Here is a 14,935-nt window from a genome sequence, read left to right on the forward strand (position 1 = left end):
CCCTGGTAGTCATGCGACATGGCTGAAAGAAGAGATTCCACTTTGTTGGTGACCCCCAAAGGGGTTTGATGATGTACACAGTGAGAAGTGCTGTGGGGGGCAGGGTCTGCTTATTTCAGATTTACCTATGTCTGATATTTCTTCAACATGAAGTTGCTACATCAATAATCATACACGATAGTAGAAAATTTTAAAGGGTGAAGTTAAGTCACCTCTAAATAAAGGCCAGATAGTTTCCCACCTTTTTCCCGGGATTGGAGGTCCACTGTGGCGACTGCCCAGTTCTTAGAATGACAGGCTTTCACTTCCAGTAAGATAACGTCCGTGAAGCAGGGGATTTATTGACTGCTTGGTACACTTGATGAGTTAAGCGTTCAACTAGAGCTTCAGCTTTGCCTTTTGTTGGGATTACCACCCCCTTGGGGACATAAGAGCCCATGTGTCCCGAAGGGGACATTATCTGAAGAAGACATGCCAGGTGACAGAACCTGGACTGCTTTCTGCCTCACAGGGCTTGCCCTAGCAGCATCTTCCTGACACTGGCTTTCCAGCCGAGTTTCCTAAACAAAATGTCCTTTTGAGAACATATAGAGGCTACCGTTAGGGCTGTGAGATTCCTGGTACTAGGGTGGCTGAGAGTGTGAGTGGGACACAGGGTCAGAGTTAGGGGAATGGCCCGATGACCTAGCCTAGCGTCCACTTGGGAAGACTTCGTGTGGCTGCCTGCCTGTTCCACAGCTCTTTCTGCCAGCTAAGTCAGAACCTCACCTTTAAAAGTCTGTCCTACCAGATGGATGGTAGCAGCCCCTCTGGCCTGCCTTGGTGGCCGTGGCCCTCTGCTTATCAAAAACTAGCAATTGCTGCTTTGACACACAGGCCCGGCAAAGGCTTCTTTCCTGTGACTCTCTCTCTTCTCTCTGTCTCTCCTCTCTCTGTCTCTGTCTCTGTCTCTGTCTCTCTCTCTCTCTCTCTCTCTCTCTTCTCTCTCTCTCTGTCTCTCTCCTCTCTCTCTCTCTGTCTCCTCTCTGTCTCTCTCTCTCCCCCTCTTTCTCTCTCTCTCCTCTCTGTCTATCTCCTCTCTGTCTCTCTGTCTCTCTCTCTGTGTCTCCCCTTTCTCTCTGTCTCTCTGTCTCTCTCTGTCTCTGTCTCTATCTCTCTCTCCTCTCTCTCTCTGTCTCTATCTCTCTCTCCTCTTTCTCTATCTCTCTCTCTCCTCTCTCTCTCCTCTCTGTTTCTCTATCTCTCTCTGTGTGTCTCCCCTCTCTCTCTGTCTCTCTGTCTCTCTCTGTCTCTGTCTCTATCTCTCTCTGAGTCTCCCCATCCCCTCTCCCTCTTCTTTCTTCTCTTATCTCCTCTCTTCTCCTCTCCTCCCCCAATCCTCCCCTCTCTGAGAAAGTTGGGTGGTAACTAGAACATGTATTTGCATTTTAATATATATTAAGTGCCCGCCACATCATGGGGTCCCTTCAATTCTCTCAATGGTCTTTTAGGAAAAGCCAAAGAAGTGGAGGTGAAAAAGGAAATTGTGGAGAAAGTGGGGCAAAGAGAAACCTTACAGAATTCTGAGCAAGAACAGCCCAAACTCAACACAGGAAAGGATTGTGTGGACAGAGGGGTGTCACATCCTGGTGAGAAGGCTGAGGACCAAAGACCCGTTGAAGACAGTGCCCTGTCCCCGGGACCACTAGCAGGGGCCAAGTGTGAGCAAGAGGTTCAGAGCCAAGACCAAGAGAACACTTCCGTCCTCAAAAGCCCAGAGCAGAGTGAGTCACACGAGGTCACAAACAAGTCAGACAGTAGGGACAGCAACTCCCCTGAACCGTCTAGCTGCCGGGGAGGTCCAGACAGTGAAGTGTCAGGGCCCACTGCCTTGGGTATCAAAAACCAAAGTGAAAACTCTGTGGATAGTCAGGGTAAAGAAAACCAAGAAGATTTGGGAAAAGGTAGCTTTGAACCAGACCACGTTTTGGGGCAAACACCTGAAATTGACAAGGCGAGCTGTACAGACTCAAGGGGCACAGGTGGGAACCACCTGGAGGATGTGGTACAGGCAGGGGACACCATAGTTGAGGACCAAGTAGGGACAATGGCCTCTGCAGAGCAAAGCAAAAGCACGGAGAATCACGTTGGAAGAAGTCTGAATGATGAGCTGGGGCAGAGCTCAGAGAGAGAACTCGCCCATGAAGCAGCTGAGCTTGAGGAGGCCCTCACTCAGAGTTCACAGGCAGGCGGAGAGAACGCCGTTACTGAGGCTGAAGACGCAGCAGTAAGAGATGAGAAGCCCCTCCAGGCAGATGTCCAGGCAACCCCTGCATCTCCCACAGTTCAGAGCGGCCATCAGGACACGACAGGGCCAGGTAGCACAGACGCCAAGCGCACATCACCTCACGCAAAAGAGCGTAACAAAGCAAAGAGCGAGCAGCAGGCAGAGGCCTTGGATTCACCCCAGAAGAAGACTAAGAACAAGAAGAAGAAGAACAAGAAGAAGAAAGCCGCAGCTCCCGTGGAAACCTGCAGAGATGCTAACGAAGAGTCAAGCTGTCAGGACCCAGATGTGGGTGACGGGGACGAAGAAGAGCGGGTCCAGGTCACCGACCAGAAATGGGTGGCAGAGACCCCGGAACTGAAAGAAGATCCTCAAAGTCGGCCGAGTGGGAAACAGAACGACGCGGAGGAGGACAACGGTCCAGCCGAAGGTCCCACAGACGTCTTGGATCAGAACAGTATGCAGTGTGAAGACGGGGACATCTCCCCAGTAGGAAGGAAAGGTCCCCAAAGGCATGCCTCTCAGATAGGTGGTGAAGAGGGACATGTGCCCTCCCAACATCCAGGCCAGACAGATGAGAAGGGTATTGAGGGCCACAGTGTAGACAACAGTGACCTGTCAGGGGAGCTGGGGGGCTTCAATTCAGAAAGTGGAGAGCAGGCAAGAGAGGAGGTTGGGAACAGCAAGAGTAAAGAGGATTGCACCATGTCCTGAGGAGGCAGAGGCGGAAGGCAGGGCGGGAGAGTGAGTGTCAGCGCTGGTCAAGGACTTAGCCCCGTAAGCTCAGCCCTTCAGCCCTCAACTACATCAGAAACTCCATGCTTCCGTTCCACAGCCGAGGTTCACGGGCGTTCCAGTTTCTGTGGATGTTCCGTGTGTCAGTCGATCACCAATCACCGAGCACCAACGACTTTAAGTCATAGACTGTTACCTGTAGATTTGAATTTAACCCTTGATCACCTAGCCAGCACTGTTGTTACTTTCGGTTCTAGCTGAGAACATTCCCTTAGCCTCAGGGGACACCAGGTGTGCGTTTCAGCCTGAAGGTTTGCTTCAGGGCTGGATGAACGCAAATGTTCTTGACCAAAGGTATCAGGATCTGGTTGAAATGACCAAACGGCGTTCGTAGATTTCTGCATTATAAGCAGCAAATATCCAAATATGTGTTATTCAAATAGAAGTATTTCCATATTTGATCTTAATATGCACACCGTAGCCAGTTTGGTATCGTACTTAAAGGAATGGATGGATAAGTAGCATATAGGTCAGTGGGTGAGAGGAGCTACACCTGGGGTGGAGATTAATCTCTGTAGAGATTCAGATGTGAACCAGAAAACACAGGGAGACCATGTGCTTTTACCTCACATAACTACTTTATTTTGCACCAATGCTCTTGGATCTTGTTGCCAATGGTACCCAAATTAATTTTATCAAAGACCTTTATTTGAAAAATGCGGGTGATGTGATAAATTCATTTTATATCGAATATTTTATTTTTACTCTTCTCTGCTAATGACATGTTGAAATTATATTTTCTATTTTAGTACTGAAGAGAAACAGTCATTATTTTTTTTTCAATTTTAAAGTTATCCTTCTGCCTGAATGTCTACTTAAAAATTACAAAAGGCTGTTCTTGTGCAAAGGGACCCATTAGATAATGATTCAAAATTTTGCGTCTGGTATAAATATTTTTATTTGTTGTTTCTCGATATTTTTTCTTATTGGAAAGTTGTTATTTTATCTGCCTGAAGGAAGTATGTATTTTCTATATAAAGAAGCATTTAGAAAATAACTGTAAAGTTGAATCTAAAAGTATTAGCACATATACAATCACCAGAGGATTACTGTATGACTGCTGTTGATGCGTTACGGAATCATGTGAATTCATACTACTGTTACAAGGTAGAGTGGAATGCAAAATGACCAAAACCTCAGTAAAATTTGAGGCAAACTGAAGTGTCATATAATTGAAATAAAAGAATTTTATAATTTTACAAGCCTATGGTTCTGGTCTTTGAGACCCTTGACTGACCCTGGTAGCTGTTTGCTCAGTGCCCACACGAAGGCACTTCGGGCTTTGAGCTCCCTCAGGGGTTCCAGGAAAACCAGTTCTAAGGGCCTTTGTCATTGGCAAGTGAGCCCCACTGTTGAGAGGCTGCCCTGCTGCTGGTGTGGAAGCTGAGAGAGCAGCCCCAAGCCCATCTGCTGTACTCCAAACATGCCCATGTGCTCCCCATTAGGAAGGTCTCCATTGGCGCTCTGCTAAAATGTGCCAGTGCATGGAGCTGTTTGTGAAAGAGGACAAAAGCGGTGAGGAAGGGGGCTGGAGAGATGGCTCAGCCGTTAAGCACACTGAGTGCTCTTCCAGAGATCCTGAGTTCAATTCCCAGCAACCACATGGTGGCTCACAACCATCTGTACTGGGGTCCGATGCCCTCTTCTGGTGTGTCTGAAGAGAAAGTGAGGAAACATTGGCTATGCGCGTGTGTCCTGAGAAACAGGACAGGCAAGCTACTGCATGCTCTACGCCTATGCCATGAAAATGAATTAGGTTGGAAGGCTTCAGGCTGCGCCCCAGGGTTCTGCAGGACCAGAAGGTTGCAGTCAGTGGCTCCAGCTTCAGCCAAGCCTCCATTTATACTTCGTCTCAAATGCCTACTCCTACTCAATGCCTGCCAAGCTACCTCTAGGGGTGTTTGGAGGGCTTGGGGTTCTACTGGCCACACTGCAGAATGCCACCTGGTCTCTCTAAGTCAAGGGGCACATGATAAAGTGTACTCCCCGTGGCCTGCCTCTGAAAGCCAGGAAGGGTGTTTTCTGTGCTGGTACAGCATGGTGGTCCTACATAGACGCCATTTTCCAGGTGGGCGAGACTACATTTCACCCACCCCCTTTGCCACTTCTGCCCCCTTACACATTCTTGCCCCTTTACACATCTTGGCTATAACAGCCAGTGGCTAGAGAAGGATAGCCCCCTGCCCACGCACACCCCTTGTGCTGTAACGAGAAAAAAGAAGCAGTCGAGCCATCCTTCTCTTTTCTGGAAGAAGGCAGCCTCAGGGAAGGTAGACGCTGCCACCGTTAGGTTCTGTTAGAGAAGAAGGAAGGATGGGCTTCAGGAAAGGTGCAGCCCCACTGTCACATTTGAGCATATAGAGGGTGAGCAATGGGGGTGGGGGACGTGATGGCTAAAATTGCCCCATATAGTGAAAAGTACACGTCATGAACAAATCACTAAACTAGAGAAAGCCTCCTTTTGTCTAAAGGGAGTCCCACCTTTCAGAGGTGGGGGGGGGTTGGTTGGCCTTGAGTGACCCTAGGATGGGGTTTCTAAGATACCCAGACTTCAAGATGCCCAAAGCAATCAGGAGCTTGGAGAATTCCAGCACTAGTTTGGGTACCTCAGGAATTTTCTTTTTTTTTTTTTTTTTTCCTTTTTCCCGGAGCTGGGGACTGAACCCAGGGCCTTGTGCTTGCTAGGCAAGCGCTCTACCACTGAGCTAAATCCCCAACCCCACCTCAGGAATTTTCTAGAAGGTGCTAACTCCCCGCGTCCCATTTTGGAGTCTCAAAACTGTAGCAGAAAGTTTGCTAAAATTTAGCATACTAAAAAAATAGATTTTTTTTTAAAAAACCCTTTAATGATATAAAGATAACTTTAATATCCAGCCGACTAATTTTAACGTGAGTCAGTTAAAGTACAACACTGAAGGATCAGAACTGTTCATTCTTGACAAGTGCCAGCTTAAGAGGTTTGGGGAGGGCGGTTAGCAAAGGCCGGTAACTTGGATTAGGATCCCTTAAATGAAAAGGAAGGTGAGTTTCACATGTGGGCATTTCCACACATGGCTCATCCATTGGGAATCCTAGACCAGGTTTTAAGGGTTCTGCTGACAGGTTCAAGTCCTGATCTGAAATGCCCATGGAGAGCAGTGGTCAGGGACACCCTAAGGCTGGGCTGTGATCCCTTAGGCATTAGGAGTGTCCCCTACCCATCACACTGGGCCTCCCCTTCATCTGAAGGCAAATGCAAGATGTCTGACCGTGGGGACCCTGGGCTGCGGACCAGCTTATAGCAGAGAAACTGTAAGTGGCAACAGTGTCTCCGTAGGCATTCAGCCTCCCTGTCAGTATCCAACATCCTGATTTTTGCCTTTAGTTATTCAGCATCCATTCTCCCCGAAGAACAGAGAGATTTGGGGGAGTGACTGACAGACACACACACACAAATACACGCACAGGCATCCTTCTATAACACTTCTTGGAGGTATGAGGAATTCTAGGAATTAAAGCCATTACTGTGCTTTTCTTCAGAAGACAAAAAAAGTAACAGCATATTATAACTGGCTTAGTGGACATGTCGTCGTTGGCTCATGGTTTGTAAAGAGAGTTAAAACTCCGACATCGGCGGGTGCATCTGTGTGAGCAAGAAGCAAGATAGCTAGGTGTGGAGTCTAAATTTGGAAAGAGCTCTCCTTGAGTCTTTGGCGCTCGCGAACAGCAACATTGCACATTGCTAAACCGTGAAGCCTGTGAGATCTTGTGTTGCAGCGTGTTTCCCCTAGCGTTCTTGCATGCTAGCCTAAATAGAAGAGTGGTCTGCTTGCATGAGCCGGAGGCTGCTCGGATGAGAAGCATGTCGGGAGGCTGGCACCACCCTTTGGCTGAGCTCCTCCCCGTCCTGTCTGTGGCCTCATTCATCGTGGTACGTGTTTAACCTACACTTCATCACTCATTCCACTAACCGGTCTGTCTGTTATTGTGTTAGTGACATGCTGTGAGGCCAGGATATAGACTCACCGATATGTCTTTCTGATTTCTTCAGATGTTAGGTTGAAAAAGCTCATCGATGAACGGGAATGTTTGTTGGAGCAGGTAACCGTCTTTCTATTGTTTTACCACACTTCGGCCAGGGTACCTGAAACCACGCACCTCCTCCCAGCCTTCCTTCCTTCCTGCTCGCTCTGGAGACCCCTAAATGTGTGCTTGAGAACAAGGCTGGCTTGATGATTCGATCCAAATAGAGCAGTATTGTCTCCCAAGGCTTAGGGAGGACTGGAAACCACGGGGCACCATTTGGTTCCACGTGCATTGTTGCATCAGGGGAACGTTGCTGCAGAGGGTGGAGATGCTCCATTGAGAGACAGGATGTGACGTGAACGTCCACTTGTACCTGTGCATGGGTTTTCTGCAGCAGGCATTTCTTTCAATAACTGATCAAATTGGTCTTAATTATCATGTTTTTCTCAGTTTTTGAGAATTTCACACATGTATGCAAGGAAATAAGATCATAGCCACCTCCCATTTCCCTCCTTCAACTCCACCCACATCCCATCAACATGTCCCCTCTGAACTTTATGTTTTCCCTGCCCCAGTGATGCACTAAGGTCAATTAGTAGGCTGCCTTTATGTGCATGAAGGTGCCATCCATTGGACCATAGGAATCCTAGCGGTGGACAGCCTAACAAAAGGGCTCTCCCCCAGCAGCTATCAAGAAGTCCCAATAGGTCCTCAATAAGGGGTGGGGCCTAGAGAGCACCTCCCCCTGCCTATGCTGAAATCCTGACTGGCTTGATCTTGTGCAGGCAACCCAGCTGCTCTGAGTTCACGCGTGAGAGAGCTATCTATCTCATGTCCAGAAGACAGCGTCTCATGTGCTTCTACCCCCATAGTCTGATTCTTACATTCTTTCCACCTCCTCTCTGGAACATTCCCTGTGCTCTGGGGAGTGGCGGGTTATAAAGATGTCCCATTTCGGGCTGAGCTCTCCATCTCAGCACTTTGACCTGCTCTGGGTCTACACTGAAGGCCGCTACAGCAAGGAGATGCTTCTCACACCAACTTTGAACGCAGCCCCAGAACTCTAAGTATAAACAAACATTTATAAGACAGCATTGTTTAAACCGTGACTTATCTCTGTCCTCCCCCTCTCTGACTTCAGGAAATGCCGAAGGGCTCAGTTTCATCTTTCTTGTCTGTGGGATAGTTAAAAATCATTCCTCAGCCTCTTCCCTGGGGAACCAGTTCCTCCAACATTCCCTGCAGCACATGGCTTTGCCCACCTTTTACAGCCGTTAGCCTTTCAGAATCAGATTAAACTGTCAGCTGCTCTTCTGACCCCATAGGACAGAAGAATCCTGTCAGGCCCCTTCCTTAAAGGTTGACCAGTGTCTCCAGGCCAATATGCAGCTTGACCAGGTTCTATGAGAAGCATACAGTTATATTGGGGACTTCATTCCCATATTCCGCCGGGACCCAGGGGTCCCTTTTATATCTTTATAAATAAGCAAAGATCAGGATCATGAAGAGTTACCAACTCTTAAATCACCACTCCAAGGTTTTGGGGAGTTTTTGTTTGTTTGTTTTTGTTTTGTTTTTCAGGTTTTTTGTTTGGTTTTTTGTTTTTTGTTTTTTGTTTTTTGTTTTGGTGCAGTCTACTTCTGAGTCCCAGAAGAATTTCAGCCTTAGAGATTACTGTTCACAGAGGCTGGGGAGATAGCTCAATTCGTAAAAGTGTTTTCCGAACAAGCTTGAGGACCTGAGTTCGAATCCTCAGCACCCACTTAAAGCTGTATGTGCTCACACGCACACCTATAATCCCAGTGCTGGGGAAGTGGAGACAGGTGGATTCCTGGAGCTAACTGACCACCAGCCTCCCTGAGTGGATAAGCCAGGTTCAGTAAGACCCTGCCTCAAAAAGCGGGAGAGGGGAGGGGGGACGTAATAGCCATACACACTCAATGCTAATCTCTGACTTCCATATGCACACACCTACATACACAAACACTCATACAAACACATACATACAATGTACACAAAAATTACTGTCCACTAGGTTACGAAAGAATTCGTGCCTGAAGTTATAAAGTCTTTGCGCCACCTGCTCCCTTCTGAGATGAGCTCTGGTCCTCAGAAGCTTTTTTGATAGTTTATTTGGATTGGCCTTTAATAAAGAGGCTCCCTCTAGCCAGTGGAGCACAGGCTAGACTGTAACCTTTCCATGGGATTCTCCCATCTACTCCTATGATCCCTGCCTCCAACACCCTGGGGTCATGCTAACAGCAAGGCGGTAGCCTGATGTATTTACTCTGGCTACGACAGGCTCTAAATTCAGCTTTTCAGTTTCCTTTGGAAGAAAGAAAACAATATGTCTTACTGGGGCGTTTTCAGATTAAGAAGCTCAAAGGGCAGCTGGAAGGAAGACAGAAGAACAGCAGGCCAGACCTTCTGCGATCAGAGGACGGTATCTTAGAGAATGGGACAGACGTGCATGTCATGGATCTGCAGAGTAAGTGTTGACCCCTGTGTGGAGACACACACTTTGTGAGTGCCGATTGTAAACACTTGTGGTAAAGGATACCCGGCATTCCCTCCTGTCCCCGCATTCCCTCCTGTCCCCTGAAAGCTCCTGGGAGCCACAGCACAAAGACTTTTTTTGTGCGTAAAGCAAAGGGGTCATGAACCTGTGGGATGGGGTAGGTGTCCCAGAATCCACAAGTGGGTGTGGACAGAAACACATTTGCTTTGCCTCATGTGATAGGCACCTTTTATTGCTAGTCAACAAAACAGACCTATGGGAGATGAGATTATGCTCAGCCCCTCTCTATCTCTTTCTCACTTCTCCGGGGATTCCTTCTTACCATGGTCTTCTATGTGCACATAAGAGGTACGGCCATGTTCCCAGCCAAGGCCCAGAGATGGCATGCCCTGTATGATTCTGTGGAGGCTAAGATGGGTGAGAGAATGATTCCTAGGAACAGAATGTTCTAGAGCCTGAGAACTTAACCTGTGTCCCTTTCTTTGTCGCCCTTCAGGAGATGCCAACAGACAGATCAGCGACCTCAAATTTAAACTTGCAAAATCTGAGCAAGAGATTGCTGCCTTAGAACAAAATGTATGTTGACGGTCCACAGTCCTGGGCGTCTGTAGATGGATGCGGGGCTGAGTGGAGTCTGAATGGCTGAGGGCCAAAAGCAACAGAGCAGCGGTCCTCAACCTTCCTAACACTGCGACACTTTTATACAGCTCATCATGTTGTGGTGACCCTCCAGCCATAAAGTTATTTTCATTGTACTTCACAACTGTAATTTTGTTGCTGTTATGAATCTTAATGTAAATATCTGATATTCAGTATATCTGATATGCAATCCCTGTGAAAGGGTCCTTCAACACCCTAGAGGTCATGACCCACGGGGTGAAAACCTCTTCAAGAGACTTTGAGAGTCAAATGAGGTTCTAGGGAGGCAGGAGGATGAACCTGAGTTCGGATCCCCGGCTCCCATGTTAAGAGTCAGGTATGACACAGCATGTTGGTAGTCCTTGCCTGGAGAGTGAAGACAGAAGGATCCCTTGGGTTTGCTAGCCAGCCAGGCTACCAAATCCATGAAGTTCAGACTCGGTGAGGGACCTTATCTCAAACATAAGACAGAGAGCACATAAGGGGGACACCTGATCACCCTCTGGCCCTCACACACGCCCACAGGTCCTGAGGATGTGGGTTAAGGCAGCAAGTCTCTTAAGGCATTTATCTACTTTAGTGTTTTGTTTTTGAGACAGGGTCTCAATGTGACCCAGGCTGGCCTCAAAGTCACTATGTGGCCAAGGGTGACCTGGAACTCCTGATCCCCCTGCCTCTGCTTCCCAAGTGCTGAGATTACAAGAGAATCCCCATGCCTGTTCAAGACACTGCTTACAGAGGGTTGGGAGGGAAACCTCAGGAGAAGTTGTTCATTAGACTCTCAGTTGTCACAGTGGTACTCCTGTTTTATAAATGGCTGGAACAGCAAAAACAGGTCATGTCCATGTGGCTTGTAAGTGTTTCAGACTTTATTGTTTATTTTATATGGTGGTATGGCTCGGTCTGTAACGTGCTTGCAAGGCGGCCTGTGTTGGATCCTCAGAACCCACATGAAAGGTTAAACAGAATGGTAAGCGTGCACTAGTCCCTGCCAGTGCCTGCTAGCCAGAAACAAAGGGCGATGCTATGTATTCAGGCTGATTTTGAGTTTTGATACTCCTGCCTCTGCATCCCAAGGGTTGAGATGTAGACACACAACCTTACATCCAGCTATGGACACACAACCTCATGTCCAGCTATGGACGCACCTCCTCACGTCCAGCTATGGACACACACCTCACATACCTATGAAGCCTCCCTCCTCTCTTACACTGTCATTACTGACCTTCTACAGCAGCAGCCTAGAAGGTGAGCTGTGGTCCTGCCAGCCTCATTCTGCCTTCCATTCTGCCTAGGCCGGTGAGCTCAGGCCAGAGGGCTGTCGAGATCTTACCCTCGCACCCAGCTTTTTATTTGAGTTCTGAGATTTAAACTCAGGTTCTTTTGCGAGCACTTTCAAGTCACACGAGAGGGTTATGGGGGCCTTTGCTGTCAGGATGGGGTCACTTAGAAATGCTGCCAGACAGCTTGGTCAGCTAGAGCTGAAGTAACATCCAAAATGCCAAACTGTGACCCACAGAGCATATTTTCAGTTTCATTAAATCGCATCCCTTGATCGCAAATGCAATAAAGCAAACAGCAGAAGAAAGTGGCGAATGATTTTGCATCAGCGACTTTCTCCTTCCTTTCAGGTAATAAGGTTAGAGAGCCAAGTAACGCGCTACAGATCAGCTGCCGAAAACGCAGAAAAAATAGAAGATGAACTAAAGGCGGAAAAACGGAAGCTCCAAAGAGAGGTGAGCGTCCTGGGCCCTGCTTCTACTCTTTTGGAAACTGAATGTTTTACTTTCCTGAAGAGATCTGGCCAAGTTGCTCCCTTGGAAAATACAGCATCTGCTCGGCATGTGTCGGCCTGCTGGAGTGCAGTCGCGGTTAATGCGTGAATCATTTAGATATATATAATAAACCAAGCCTTCCATGTTCCATCCCCTGACAGCTGACTTGTGTTCAGTCTTTGATCATTGCTCTCCCCACTCACCAGACAGCCAACCGCCATCCCCATGGTTTCTCCCTGTACAAGTTCAGTGTTTCTTGGGAGGTTGCCTATGAGCCTGAGGAACGAGGTAGGAGGTGGACTCATGTCTTAGAACTCCCTCCACCTGCCTGGGGCTGGTGTGGAAAGCAGAGAGAGCCATGGGGGGTGTGCCCTGTCAACTGACAGCTCCTCTGGTACTCCCTCCCTAGGGCCAGCCCTCTGCCCTACTGTCTGCTGACCTGGGAGCAACCCTCTCACATGGCTGCCTATGTGGCACACAAGCCCGCTGCCCCTGGCTCTAGGCCCGGACTGTTAGAGGCTCTGACATTCAAGCTTTAATTTCCAGCTGCAGAGACCTTAGCCTGGCGCCCCACACCAGCAAGTTACCTTCTCTAACTGGTCCAGGCTCTGCTCCATTCGTAGTTGCTGGCTCACTACACTCATTTCTGAGCCCATCAACATCCGCAGGCTAGGGCAGGTCTGGAGTCCTTCCAGATGAGGAGCATCTCCTAGTTAAGAAGCCAGAACTGAAGTGAGTCATGTTTTGTTATTCAATTAAGAAACACACACGGATCCCAAGTGGTCAGCCTGGAAGGCAGCCCGTGAATCTCTCTTCATCTCTAACTGGGCCCACTAACCAGAGATGATCTAAGGCTGCTCCGTCAACACTGCTCACCCACTTGCTATTGAAGAGGGAGGGGCCCTCAGGCTCTTTCCCGTCTGGCTGCCCCCGTGACTGGAGTGTGGTGTTGTCTGTGAATGCTAATTCTGTCCATCCCTTCCACCCGCTACCAATCAACAATTACATAAGAGGGGTGGGAAAGAGAAGACTATATAGGGTATACTTCTGTTATTTGGTTCATTTCTTTGGTTCAAACCATTCATAAAACTAATCAAAATACTCTTCTGGGAGCTTGGGATCCAGGTCAGGGGCAGAGTGCACGCTGAGCACAGCCCCATGGTCCTATATTCAAATCTCAGCACCAGCCTTTTCTTAGAATGTTTAGAAAAACATTCTAGCATGCGATATTTATTGTAAATCATTTGAATTTATTTTACATTCTGAATAGTAAATACACTTTTCCTTTAACAGTAAAAAGAGGGAAAGGAAGGCAGGAAGGAAGGAAGGAAGGAAGGAAGGAAGGAAGGAAGGAAGGAAGGAAGGAAACAAACAAACATATACAGGCTGGAGAGCTGGCTCTACGGTTAGGAGCACCGGCTGCTCTTGCAGAGGACCCACGTCCAGCTCCCTGCACCCACATGGCAGCTCACAGATGTCTAACTCCACTTTCAGGGATTCTGGTGCTATCCTCTCACTTCCTTTGGTACCTGTGTGCGTGTGGTGCACAGACACAAATATATAAATAGAATAAAATAAAAGAAAAAATAAAAGAAATAAAATAACTTTCATAAAGAGGTAACCAAATACTTTTAAAAGGAAAAAGAAAAATAACTTTCATAAAGAGGTAACCAAATACTTTTAAAAGGAAAAAGAATAAAAAAAAATGCACGTACACGTTTTTTTAGGATTCCAGTATGGCTGGGCTTTAATAGTGCTTTCTAGTAGGGCTAAACTCTTAGCCATGCAGAACCCCGCCGTGTTGGGAGGAAGCAAGTTCCCCAAGCTCACCACCTTCTCTCCTTCTTCCAGCTTCGCTCCGCACTGGACAAAACAGAAGAGCTTGAGGTGAGCAATGGCCACCTAGTAAAGCGACTGGAAAAGATGAAAGCCAACCGCAGCGCACTCTTGTCCCAGCAATAAATACCAGCAGCAAGGGGGCACCTCTCTGGAGACTCAGAGGCCCGGCATGGTTTCCTGAGCTTTTATCTGTACCGTTGGGAGCATTACGTCTTTCCCTGCCTCTGAGGGAAGAAATGCTCCCATGCAAGGGTCACCGGAGGAGCCCGGCAGCACCAGATCCTCTGTCTGCAGACCCTCGCCCTGGCTGGGATGATGCTCGGAGCCTGCAGGTTTCTTCATAAGCACACTGGGTCTCATGAGAGCTCTGGACTTGACGCACAGGGGCCTCTTAACGCCACCAACAGGGGGTGATTGAGGTTAAGGTGGGACTTGATTTTTCTTTTGTGTCTTGCTGAAGGTTACGGGAAAATGTTCCAGTGTTGGGGACGATCGCGGTGGAACCTACAGTCCCAATGACTCCAGTAGTGTCTCTTAGTCTCTGCTTCCCATACACAAAACACTGTGGAACCACAAGCCATTACCAAGCAAAGCTCCTCCTCTGGGGACGAGGCGATGGTCTAGACGTAAAGTGACCTTAAGAAGACTCTTTACAGGCAACAAATGAAGCTTTTCTAAGGGACTTTTGCACCGGTTCAGTTCTTAAGACTACTTTTCCCAGGGTCATTAGGCGGTAGCTTCACCGAAAACAACAGCTTTTCATTTGCATTACTTAATCCTTATATTTGGAACTGAAGTTGTTAACTTCTTTTAAAGAATGTACTGCTAGAAAAAAAAAACATTTTAAAAACGAAACGTTAAAGAGAGCTGTGTGATTTTTTTTCTTTAAAAAAGATTTAACTTTTACATGCATGAGTGTTTGCCTGCGTGTATGTATGCGCACCACCATGTGTGCAGTGCCAGGAGAGGCCAGAAGAGGGCGCTGGATCCCAGGACTGGATTTACAGACGGTGGTGAGTCCCCAGAATCAAACCCAGGTCCTGCAGCCCGTGCTCTGAACCACCAAGCCATCTCTTCTATCCCCGAAGCCATGTGTTT

At 47.9% G+C, this 14,935-nt stretch overlaps 1 protein-coding gene across 14 annotated transcripts in view; it reads left to right on the forward strand.

Moving 5' to 3' along the window:
• Window positions 1-14,715, forward strand: part of Lrrfip1 (LRR binding FLII interacting protein 1) — a 128,742-nt gene extending 114,027 nt beyond the window's left edge. For 10 of the 14 annotated variants that reach the window (XM_032901607.1, XM_032901609.1, XM_032901608.1 and 7 more), the window contains one exon: window positions 1,491-4,263. In XM_032901607.1, coding sequence (XP_032757498.1) covers window positions 1,491-2,980 — 1,490 coding nt within the window. In that variant the 3' untranslated portion in view covers window positions 2,981-4,263. Of the gene's footprint in view, window positions 1-1,490; window positions 4,264-7,091; window positions 7,142-9,436; window positions 9,555-10,080; window positions 10,161-11,854; window positions 11,960-13,849 lie in introns of those variants that run through there. The other 4 variants (XM_032901619.1, XM_032901620.1, XM_032901618.1 and 1 more) reach the window with 1 other exon arrangement.
• The last annotated feature ends 220 nt before the right edge of the window (window positions 14,716-14,935 follow it).

The sequence above is a fragment of the Rattus rattus genome, chromosome 4 (genome assembly GCF_011064425.1).
Source record: "Rattus rattus isolate New Zealand chromosome 4, Rrattus_CSIRO_v1, whole genome shotgun sequence".
Classification (NCBI taxonomy): Eukaryota; Metazoa; Chordata; class Mammalia; order Rodentia; family Muridae; genus Rattus; species Rattus rattus.